Source organism: Muntiacus reevesi, chromosome 1, assembly GCF_963930625.1.
Source record: "Muntiacus reevesi chromosome 1, mMunRee1.1, whole genome shotgun sequence".
Classification (NCBI taxonomy): domain Eukaryota; kingdom Metazoa; phylum Chordata; class Mammalia; order Artiodactyla; family Cervidae; genus Muntiacus; species Muntiacus reevesi.
Window position 1 is genome coordinate 112,036,034 of NC_089249.1, and position 12,853 is coordinate 112,048,886.

Genomic DNA, 12,853 nt, shown 5'->3' on the forward strand with positions numbered 1-12,853 from the left:
AATAATTCTAAAGCAATTTAGAAAACCATGTTGATAAATTTTAATACTCTCTTCCAGAACAGAAGAGTCTGTTTTCTCCAAAGGATTGGTAAGATTTGTTTGCAACGATTATAATTTAAATACACAGTCATGTTAACAAATACAGCTGTTGACATTATCATATTTGTGTCTCTGCATATATTTCAATCTGTAGGATCTGTTGGAGAATGGTTTACTGAGAATAGAGGATAGCAGTCTACTTCACCAGTACTTAGAAATCAAGAGTTTTCTTACTGTACCTCAGGTAAGTAAAATATGTATTCTGATCTTGAAAAGTGCCACTTTTCTAGTCTAAAGTAAAGTTCTTCTCAGACTCCTTTCCTGCTTTTTTCTCCATATCCTTTGAAAACTCTGGTACCTCGCTGTCCAGTAGAACTTTCTGTGATGGTAAAAGTATCCTATTCTCTGTGCTGTACAGTTTGAAAGCCACTAGCCATATTGAACACGTGGAACGTGACTGGTGTGACATAAAGAACTGAATTCTAAATTCTATTTAATTTAACCTTAACTAGCTATATGTGGCTAGTGGCTACTATATTTGACAGTATAGCATCCAGTGGGAAATAGAACTTTCTTCTTTAACACTTTGGTTCTGTAGGAACCTTGCAAAATGAAGCTCCTTTACTTTTATCATAACTCAGGTCCTGAGGACTCCATCAAAGCATATATAATTCATTACTATGAAAACGTTTTGTTTTTCTCTCCTGTGACTTGTTTTACCCCTGTTTATTAGTTATTTGTTAGCATAGCCAAATAAGTCTTAGATATCAATGTAGCAAATTGTTTTTCCACTATTTAAATAGAAAAATCAGTTTCAGTTCAGTTGCTCAGTCGTGTCCCACTCTGCAACCCCATGGACTGTAGCACGCCAGGCTTCCCTGTCCATCACCTACTCCTGGAACCTACTCAGACTCATGACCATTGTGTCGGTGATGCCATCCAACTATCTCATCCTCTGTCGTCCCATTCTCCTCCTCCCTTGAATCTTTCCCAGCATCAGGGTCTTTTCCAGTGAGTCTGTTCTTCCCATCAGGTGGCCAAAGTATGGGAGTTTCACCTTCAGCATAGTCCTTCCAGTGAATATTCAGGACTGATTTCCTTTAGGATGGACTGGTTGGATCTCCTTGTAGTCCAAGGAACTCTCAAGAGTCTTCTCCAACACTGCAGTTCAAAAGCATCAATTCTTTGGTGCTCAGCTTTCTTTATAGTCCAATTCTCACATCCATACATGACTACTGCAAAAACCGTAGCTTCAACTAGACAGACCTTTGTTGGCAAAGTAATGTCTCTGCTTTTTAATACGCTGTCTAGGTTGGTCATAGATTTTCTTCCAGGGAGCAAGCATCTTTTAATTTCATGGCTGCAGTCACCATCTGCAGTGAGTTTGGAGCCAAAAAAAAAAGATTAGTCTGTCACTGTTTCCATTGTTTCCCCATCTATTTGCCATGAAGTGTTGGCACTGGATGCCATGATCTTAAGTTTTCTGAATATTGAGTTTTAAGTCAACTTTTTCACTCTGCTCTTTTATTTTCATCAAGAGGCTCTTTAGTTGTTCTTCACTTTTCTTCCATAAGGGTGGTGTCATCTGTGTATCTGAGCTTATTGATATTTCCCCGGCAGTCTTGATTCCAGCTTGTGCTTCATCCAGTCTGGCATTTCACATAATGTACTCTGCATTTAAGTTAAATAAGCAGGGTGACAGTATACAGACTTGACGTACTCCTTTCCCGATTTGGAACCAGTCTGTTGTTCCATGTCCAGTTCTAACTGTTGTTTCTTGACCCGCATACAGATTTCTCAGGAGGCAGGTCAGATTGTCTGGTATTCCCATCTCTTTAAGAATTTTCCACAGTTGGTTGTGATCTACAGTCAGAGGCTTTGGCATAGTCAATAAAGCAAAAGTAAATGTTTTTTTGGCTTCTGTTAGTATATACTAAATCTATGATTATTTTAAATTAATGGATTATATTTCTACATGTTTGATTTCATTTCTTTTGCCACCCTAGACATAATTGAAAATTACTATGTGCTTCTAACTATACACTTGGTAACACACACTCAATATCAGTTACAAAATGGATTGTACTTAGCTTCCTGTGGGCATAACAGTAGAATGAAAGGCTTAAGGCAAAAATTACTTCAGCTTTAAGTCTCTTATATTCATTTCTCTGAATTTTTAGTATACATTAATAAGATAGTTGTTTCTTTGTAGTCAATATAATCTAGTATTTGAAATAAATTTGTTTTTTTATTTCCAGGGCTTAGTCAAAGTAATGACCCTCTGCCCCATTGAGACATTGGTATGTAAATATCTGGGACTAAATAATAATGAGTTGCAGTGAAAAGTTTTAATAATTTAATCTTTAATTTATGTAACAATATTATTTGTTCCATTTTAGAGGAAAAAAGGTTTAGCTGTGCTTCAGCTATATATTAACAAATTGGATCCACAAGGCAAATATACATTATTTAGGTATGTATCAAAGGTTAATTGAGAAATGTGTGGTTGATTAAAAACCAAATTAATGCCATTAATTATTCAAGATTATTGTATTTTGGTATGTTTTGCATGTAATTCCACTCTCTTCTCTGGAATAGGTAGAGATGAATTAATCAAAAATTATGGATACATATATAAACATGTGAATATTACATAATAAATAAACATATATATACACTTCATTTCAATTAATTGAAATACTCTAAAGTTAAAATAGACTTAAAAGATTAAACTGAGATTGGTAAGGCTTCTGCTAGAACTTTATATATGTCAATAATATCCATTATTCACAGTTGAAATTAATGGCTCTTAAAATCAATGGAGTTATAACCTTTGACAGCCTATTCACTTTAATAGTGGAGCTTATTAATAGTACAATTTGAGGAGCAAAAGATTCTAGCAATTCAGAGCAATCAGCAAAGCTCTGATTTGAAGATCAGCAAATTTTCTTAAAGGGCCATAAGTAAATATAGTCTTTATGAGCCACACAGCCTCTGTTGCAACTGCTCAACTTTGTGTTTGTAGTAAGGGTAGTCCAATAAAACAAAACAAATCCAGTAGGCTGTATTTGGCCTGCAGACCTTAGTTTGTTGATACCTCAGTAATAAAAATGAGTTAAAACCAAATTGGGGCAGCATTAACATGCTAAGTAAGAAGTGTTCTTTGGGATTGCCCAGTATTAGCACTCTTGATTCCTTTTTTCTTCATTTCTATTTGAGAAGAATCAGAGTAGGTTCATGAAATCTCCATTTGATGCTTAGGTCTTATACCAGCTTTCCTATTCTGATCTACCTATATTCCTACCCAGAAAACTCCCTCTTAGACTGATCAGATTGAGTTTCCTTTCTTTGCAATTAAGTTAATCTAACCAGACTAGTCAAACAGGGAATAATTTGGGGAGTTTTTAAGCTATTATTCTAGTGACTATTCTTGCCATGTTAGATCATTTCAACTACATGCATAAAAAGATTCAAATTTGGTTTAATAGAAATTTCTTTTTGGAAAAACCCAGTTAAAATAGAATTTGCCAGTTAGTGAGGGCAGTAGCCACAACAGGTGACTTTGTCATTGTCAGCACTGTTTTTTTCCCATTTCTGCAAAAAACACGTGGCCCATATGAATTTGTAAAACTTTCATCATCATTTAATTATAATGCAGTCCAGGATAATTTCAAATGTATTGTAATTTTGTTTTAAAGGTGCTTACTGAATACAAGTAATCACTCAGGTGTGGAGGCCTTTATTATTCAAAATATCAAAAATCAAATTGACATGTCATTAAAGGTAAGAGCATAACTAAGGTGTCAATTATCAATTTGTTCTTTTATTTTGTAGGACTTATTTATTCATTTGTGGAAATACATTAATGTGGAATCTTGCTCTATGGACCTTTTCTGTCTCTAATGGCACACCTCAGAGATAGTATGGGTCTGGCTCCAGATCATCATGATAAAGCAGAAATCTCAGTAAAGCAAGTCACACAACATCTTTGGTTTCCCAGTGCATATCAAAGTTAATTAGACTACATTTTAATCTATTAAGTGCAGTAGCATTATGTCTAAAAAAAAATGTACATACCTTAATTTTAAAATGAATGATAACCATCATCTGAACCTTCATGGAGTTGTAATCTTTTTCCTAGTGGAAGGTCGATGTTGATGGCTACTGATCAAGGTGCTATGGCTATTTCTTAAAGTAAGACAGCAGTAAAGTTTGCCAGATCGATTGACTGTTTCTTTCACAGATGATTTCTCTGCAGCATGCAAAGCTGTCTCACAGCATTTTACCCACAATAGAAGTTCTTTGATTATTGAAGTCAATCCTCTCAAACTCTGCCACTGCTTTATCAACTAAGTTTATGTAATATTCTAAATCCTTTGTTATCATTGTCATTGTCAACAGTCTGAATAGCATCTTCATCAGGAATCCATTCAGTTTCAAGACACAATTTTCTTTGCCAACCTAGGAGAAACAGCTCCTCATCTGTTCAGATTTTATCATTGAAATTGCAGCAGTTCATTTACATCTTCAGGCTCCACTTCTAATTTTAGTTCTCTTGCTGTTTCCACCACAGTTATTGTTAATTCCTTTTTTAAAAAAAATTTGGCTGTGCTGGGTCTTCCTTGTGGCATGTGGGATCTTAGTTCTCTGACTAGGGATTGAACCTACATCCTCTGCATTGGAAGGTGGATTCTTAACCAGTGGACCACCAGGGAAGTCCCTCCACTGAAGTCTTGAACTCTTCCAAGTCATCTGTGAGGGTTGGAATCAGTTTCTTCCAAATTCCTCTGAATGTTGATATTTTGACCTTTTCTCATGAATCATGAATGATTCCAGAAGGTTTTCAGTTTGCTCTGCCCAGATACATCAGAAGAATCACTGTCTCTGAAGCAATAGCTTTATGAAATGTATTTCTTAAAGAGTAAGACTTTAAAGTTGAAATTACTCCTTTTTCCATGGTCTGCAGAATGGATATTGTGTTCGCAGGCATGAAGACAATCTCATTTTATATCTCCATTAGATCTTTTAAGTGGCAAAGTATATTGTCAGTGAGCTGTAGTAATATTTTGAAAATAATCTTTATTCTGAGCAGTAGATCTCAAGAGTAGGGTTAAAATGTTTAGTAAACCATGTTATAAACAAATATGCTGTCAAGGTTTTATTGTTCCATTATACAGCATAGGCAGAGTAGATTTGGTATGATTGTTACAGGCCCTATGATTTTTGGAACAGTAAAAATTAAGCATTAGTTTCAACCTCAAGCCACCAGCTGTATTAACTCTTGACAGTCAGTCTGTCCTTCGAAGCTTTAAAGTCAGACATTTTCTCCTCTAGCTGTGAAAACCTAGGTGGCATCTTGTTGCAGTATAAGTCTGTTTTCATCTACATTGAAAATCCTTTGGTTCGTGTATCTACATTGAAAATCCTTTGGTTCGTGTAGCTGCGTTCATTAATTACCTTCTTGTGCTGTGCATGGTCACTGAGTTGTGTCCAACTGTTTGCAACCCCATGGACAGTAGCCTGCCAGGCTCCTCTGTCCATAGGGATTCTCCAGGCAAGAATACTGGAATGGGTTGCCATGCCCTCCTCTAGAGGATCTTCCCAACCCAAGGATTGAACCCAGGTCTCCTGCATTGCAGGCAGATTTTTTTTTACCATCTGAGCCACGAGAGAAACCCAAATTATCTTCCTAGATTAATACTGGAATGGGTTGCCATGCCCTCCTCTAGAGGATCTTCCCAACCCAAGAATCGAACCCAGGTCTCCTGCATTGCAGGCAGATTTTTTTTACCATCTGAGCCACGAGAGAAACCCAAATTATCTTCCTAGATTTTCTGAATCACTTACTGCAGCTTCTACATCTGCACTTGCTGCTTCACCTTGCACTGTTAGGTCTGGAATTGGTTGCTTTCCTTCAAGCTTATGAGCCAACGTCTACTAGCTTCAAACTTGCCTTCTGCAGCTTTCTCACCTCTCTTAGTCTTCATAAAATGGACCTAGATTACATTTTAGCTTAAGAGAATGTTGTGGTTGGTTTGATCTTCTATCCAGACCACTAAAACTGTCTCTATATCAGCAGTAAGGCTGTTTCACTTTCTTATCATTTGTGTGTTCAGTGAAGTAGCTCTTAAATTTCCTTCAAGAACTTTTCCTTTGCATTTAGGCTAATTTGGCTAACTGTTTTTGGCACAAGAGGCCTAGCTTGGCCTTCAACATGCTTCCTCACTAAGCTTAATCATTTCTAGCTTTTAATTTAAAATGAGGCTTATATGACTCTTCCTTTTACTTGAATACATCGTAGGGTAATTAATTGGCCTAATTTCAGTATTGCTATATCTCAGGAAATAGGGAAGACCAAGGAGAGGGAGAGAGAGAGAGGAATGGCGAGACATTGGAGCAGTCAAAACACACACCCTTTTTAAGTTCACTGTCTTCTGTGAGCATGGTTCATGGTGCCCCAAAACAGTAGATGATAATAACATCAAAGATCACTGATCACAGATCACCCTGACAAGTATATAGTAGTGAGTTTGAAATTTTGGAGAATTAGCAAAATGTGACACAGATGTGAAGTGAATAAATACTGTTGGAAACATGGTGCTGATAGACTTCCTTGACACAAAGTTGCCATAAGCCTTCAATATGTAAAAGCAGTAAAATGAGGTATGCTTGTATATTTTCCCCCCATTTCTACTTTTTTAAAAATTTGGATTTGGAAATTTGTTAACTATAGATTTAAATTGTATTAGTTCTAATAATATGAGTTCTTTTTTTTGCTGCATACTTGTGAAATATTAATGGAAACTGAAGTCTGTTTGTAAATGCTCAGTAATTCCATATAGAGGACAGAGAAGGCATACCAGTGCTGTCAAACTAGCAGGGTTTGTTTCCAAGTGCCTGGAAATAGTGAATGAGAGAATGGAAATCAAAGTTAAAAATATGTATTTAAAATGTGTAATGGCTTATTTTTGTAGTATCAAGGTACTAGGAAAACACATATATTTATCAACCTGTTATTTAACGCCTTTTTCATGTTTTCTTTTGCTTCTCAGAAAACACATAACAAATGGTTCACAGGACCACAGCTGATTTCCCTTCTAGATTTGGTTCTCTTTCTCCCAGAGGGTGCTGAAACAGATCTACTGCAAAACTCAGATAGGTGAGGTGATGTGAACTAAGGTTCACATGGTAAATTCAGAATAAAATGTGAAACCCCTGCTTTGGGAACCTAAACTAAAATAAAACATATTTTCCTGTGATTTTATAGTTAATTGTTAGTTCTTAAAATTACATATTTACATGTTTAAGTAATTTTAGTTGCTTATATGTTTGGATTTTATTGTTTTGTTTTCCAAGTCATACATTTTTTTTTTCATATACAACATGTAATTTTACTTTTAGTATTACTAGAATGGATGTTGAGAAATACTTGTGTATAAAAGGAATCTTAAAATTCAAGAAGCAAAAGATGGTACTCTCAAACATTAAAGATAACAAGTTTCCCTTGGGGAAAAAGAATAGTAATTTTCACAATTAAATTTTGTGAACTTGGAGAACGAGAGTAATAAATTATGTTAAGGGAGGAAGATATGTGATAAAATATTTTAAAGGAAAAGTTTCAGATGTCCAGACATAATTGCAGAAGTATACCCAAGGTTTTAACTTAACCTTATTCACTGAAATTGTTGATTATATAAAATTGTACTGTAAGTAACAAATCATATTTTTTTTAATTAACAGGATAATGGCTTCATTGAATTTATTGAGATATTTGGTTATCAAAGATAATGAAAAAGACAACCAAGTAAGTGAGTTTTTTGTAAAAGTAACTGTATTATTCTAATGCATAAGGAATGGTTTGTTATTTTCTTATCAATACCTACTTAAGCCAGTGAGTAATATTTTACCCCGCTGCAGTAAGTGCCAACAGTTATTCTTTAAAGTTGACGTTTATTCCCAGGAGTCCTTACCACCCCACATCCAGCTGCCCTTTCCTTTCCTCTTGTGCCTCTGTGCTCTCGCTGTGAGCATCACTCAGCTCTGTTAGGTAGGTAAGTTGCAGCTCCTAAGTTAACTAACCTTTCAACACTCAGCATATGTTTGCTTACCTTGTTCATTAACCTTCATCTATATAGCTCATAATTTATGTCTGAGCTATATAAAATAATCTGATATCCCCCTCATCGGACTTGACAAACTGAAGCATTTTCAGCACTAAATCTGTTGACAACACCTTTTGAATAATGTGTAGGAAGTTGAAATTTTTAAAAATAGTGTACCATAAGAGGTATTTAATAAGTAGAAAACTATTTGAGAGAGATTTGTCATACAGCAAAATTATATTTGCTTTTTATCTTCTCTTTCTACTTAACTCTATTCTAATAGTTGCTTTCTTTATATGTGTCATCTTATTAACTGTGACTACCTGAATTATATGCATGATTAAGCTTTTTAGAAAGTAATAAATGAAATGAAAGTAATTGAGTTTTATATAAGAATGCCAGAGCCTTTATTTTTTTTTTAAGTAAATCATGATTTGGGATCAAACATTTATGGAAAAAGCAGCAGTAGATTTTTGACTGAATCTATTAGATTCAGTGATTTGCCTTCCCATTTATTGCTCTTCAGCCAAAAATGGTTATGTGCTGTCACTGACTAGTGGATACTCTATAAACAAGGATGCTTTTTTTCCTAACATTCTTTCAAACATAAAGCCAAGTTGAAAGAATTTCACAGTGATCACTGTTTTATGCACTACAGAGATTCTACTGTTAACATTTTACTCTGCTATTATCATTTATCCATCTCTCTATCCTCTACGCATCCTTCAGTCTCTTCTCTTTTTTGATGCAGTTCAGGGTAAACTACAAACATCATCATACTTTCCCATAAATACTTCACATATTTCATTCAAAAGAGTTAAATATTTGTGTATAGTTTTTCTTTGAGTTAAAGTTTACATAAAATCTAATGCCCCAATTTTTTTTTAATGCCCAAATTTTAATTGTACATTAACTGAGTTTTAACAAATGCTTAGATCTGTTATCCAAATCCTTATCAAATAGAGGACATTACTAACATCACAAGAAGCTTTTTCCCTCCCAGTTAATTCTGATGTCATCATTTCACACCCATCCCTAGCCCCTGACAGCTCTACCCTGTCCAGGTGCTATCATATATTCTTCACTATGCTCTTAGTGCTCTTTAGTTTTTATTTTTCATAGATAATGTTAGCACAGGAAGGATCTATAACTTGCACAAGGACATATAATTAGCAAGAAGCAGAAATAGCCATGACCAAATGCAGTGACTAGAACTTCCTCTTTTTTTTTTTTTTTTGTAGTAAATTCAGGAGCAGTGGAAGCCTTGAGGCTTCAGGATTGTGTCCTTAAAGTATGGTATGAGTTTTTACTCTCGTCAGGAAGAGGCCATATCTAGAAATGATCTGATTTGTCCGACAGGGGGAGAAAGCATCTTCTTGATTAGGAGTGATAGGCTTATTATTAGCTGGCACGGAGCACAGTGTACCGCAGGGGCAGCAGAGAGGGACGGCAGAGCAGTCTCAGCATTGTGCAGTGTCCACTCTGACATCCACGGACAATACCTCACATTTACTTGGCTCGAATGTTAGATAGTAAAGAAAAGGATATAACCAGCTTGTAAGACTGCCTTCTTATGTAAGTTTTAAAATTTTTTCTTAAGAATCAGCTATTCCATAGAATTGCCATGCAAGTTACCATAAGAATTATCATACCAAAAAAAAAAAAACAGAATTATCATACCATGGAAACTGGCAAAAAAAACCAAAACAAATCAAAAAATCAATCCAAGATGGTAACCTAACATCTTTGAGGCAGCTTATTCATCATGGAAGCATTTCTCCCAAGTGCAGTCAAAGCAGGTCATGAATATAAATGAGAGGCATATCTGCTGTGGTTAACAAAAAAATAATAGCTTCTGAGTTTTTAGAAATATTTGATTAAAGGAGAAGCAAAATGATATGCTAATGATGCTGAATTGTGAGTAGTTTTATTCAAAAGGACTCCTACCAGTACCTGTCTTTAAGTTAAATATCCTATAGTGGTAACTAGTCAGATGAAAAGCTGAAAAGCAATAAAAAAAGTGTACAGAAAAACTAAGAACAGGATCATTAAAATATAAAACAAGGTGATTCATAATTGAATAATGATCCATTTCTTTTCCTGCTAGTTTGGGTTACTGTCATCTGATTTTCTTCATAAATCATTCCCTTCCTCACCTTACTATTTCATCTCTTCATCTCTTTGCATAATAATTTAAAAGCACTTTCCCCACACTTCAGTTTCACATAACTTCTTGGATCTTAAACCTCCATCTCTCTCTACTGGTAAAACCAACTTAATTTTTAGACTAGTGTTCCCTATTATTTGGTAGGTATCTTTATATAAGTGATAATTGTTTAATTACAGTAATTTATTCTAATACACAGCCTATAATAATTTATCCCTCACCTTCTATCTATTCATTTCCTTACCTATCCCTGCTTACCTATTTTTTTTCTAAATAATCTGTGATTGTAATATGTAGAAAGCAGGATCAAAAGAAAGAATATAAGACTGTGAAGGCCATAAGTGTGTATCAGGAACTTTAAAAAATTGAATTATGTAATGTACACATATATACTTTTCATTTAGGATAGAACAATAAATACCTGGCATAGGTCCAGGTCCACATACATATAGTTCTATATAATCCACATTTTAGGTTCTCATTTAAATTTCTTCCTCCAAGATTAAAACATACCTTGTGTGTTATTTGCAGAGCCAAATGACTTAAGGTTATAACCTTCCTTAATATTACGAGTGATAAAGTTCTACAATATTGTTTCATAAATAAGACATGATACACAAATTAGAAGGGAAAAACTGGGTCTTATTCATTTCCTTCCTTTTATTTTTCAATATCATGGTAGACTCTGTCCTTTGCAAGGTCCCTGTCCTCATAATAAATTTCACTGTGGTATAAAACTGCCTTTCTATTTTGTGCAGCAAGCTACAGTGAAATTTGAAATGTATAGTTAAGCTCTAAAACTGAAATGGTCTCAGAACTACTCTACCAGTGTGTTAACTTGGGTATAAAATTTTAAAGTAAGCACTTGTAAACATTTCAAATTTTTATCCTTAGAACTATTTGTAAAAATCTTGTTACTTTTTTCTAGACATTGAAGGAAAAGATGATTTTCTTCTTCTTTTTTTTTTTTTTAATAAATCTAATTATCTTAAAGAATCCCCCTGCAATGCAGGAGACGCAGGTTCAATCCCTGAGTCGGGAAGTTCCCCTGGAGGAGAGCATGGGAACCCACTCAAATAGTCTTGCCTGGAAAATTCCATAGACAGAGAAGCCTAGTGAACTACAGCCCATGGGGTTGCAAGGAGTCAGACGCAGCTGAGCGACTCAGTACACACGCACACCATCTTAATGTAAAAGAGAAAATATTCTTGTTTCCACAGCTTCTTCACTCCTACGTGTTTCTAAAAAAATACTACTGTTATTCATCACATGAAAAATTTGTGAAATTATGCAGAACTGAATGTGCACAAATTTTCTTTAGCCTAATTTGGCACATTTTATTACCTTATTGTAAATTTTAGATTATGGACTGTGTATTAAATTATTGCCATTAAGAGAAACTAAAGTCTTTTATTGAAGTCTTTTATTTTAGGAGGTCTCTATTAGACCTCCTAGAGTTACACTGTCCAGTAGACATTAGCCACACATGACTATTAAGTTTTAAATTAATTTTTAAATTTTCTAAATTAAAAATTCAGTTCCTCCTTGGCATTGGACAGCATCACTCTAGATCATTGTTTCTCAGCATATGGGTCTAATAAAAAATCACCTGGATAGTTTACATAATTCAATTTTTAGAAATTCCTAATATGTACTTGTTTAGATTGATATTAAAAATGGGTGAAGACACAATATGTTAATTAAAAAGGAAGTATAAATACAGCACAGATTAAAGAACAAAAGGAAAGTTACATGAAAATATTCCAATAAATTCTGCAACTTCAAGAAAACGGAATTTGTTAGAAAATATAATCTAACAAAACTGCAGCAATCTACTAAGAGAAATCAGAGGGCAGATAATTTTTACCATAATTTCAAAAAACATATACTCAAGTCTCATACAAAACATTCAAAAGACTAGAAAATGTGTAGTTGTGTCTAAATGTTATGTTTAGTAAGGTATGACCTTAATACCCAAACAGTTTAGGATCGTGTGCTTCACTGAAATTACAGGCTGTCCCACATTGCAGGCAGATTCTTAACAAGCTGAGCCACTGGGGAAGCCCAAGAATACTGGAGTGGGTAGCCTGTCCCTTCTCCAGCAGATCTTCATGACTCAGGAATCAAACTGGGGTCTCCTGCATTGCAGGCAGATTCTTTACCAGCTTAGCTACTCAGGGAAGCAGATATATAGATACTAATATTACCAAACCAGATCTAGCAAAAAAAACTTGTTCTAAGTCATCAAACTCAGTTGGATTTATTCTGGTAATGTAAGGTAACATAATTTCGTAGGTTAAAGTAGAGGAAGTACTTGATTATACCAGTAGTTATAGAGAAAAAGCATTTAATATATTCAATATATAATCATGATAAAAATGTTAGTCCAGCAGAAAATATTTTTATTGTAATTATAACAAAAAATATGAGATACTTAGAAAAACATGTAAAAATATGTGTAATATGAGGGGGAAAAATGGGGGAAGAATGGGACTGTTCAATAGATGATGAGGATGGGTAATTTGTCATACATATGGGAAGGGGG

At 34.7% G+C, this 12,853-nt stretch overlaps 1 protein-coding gene across 3 annotated transcripts in view; it reads left to right on the top strand.

The window, feature by feature from the left end:
• GLMN (glomulin, FKBP associated protein) overlaps positions 1-12,853 on the top strand; it is a 45,183-nt gene that overhangs the window by 23,592 nt on the left and 8,738 nt on the right. For all 3 annotated transcript variants that reach the window (XM_065908756.1, XM_065908746.1, XM_065908762.1), the window contains 7 exons: positions 58-88; positions 194-283; positions 2,298-2,339; positions 2,439-2,512; positions 3,738-3,822; positions 7,092-7,198; positions 7,780-7,843. In XM_065908756.1, coding sequence (XP_065764828.1) covers positions 58-88; positions 194-283; positions 2,298-2,339; positions 2,439-2,512; positions 3,738-3,822; positions 7,092-7,198; positions 7,780-7,843 — 493 coding nt within the window. The remainder of the gene's footprint in view (positions 1-57; positions 89-193; positions 284-2,297; positions 2,340-2,438; positions 2,513-3,737; positions 3,823-7,091; positions 7,199-7,779; positions 7,844-12,853) is intronic.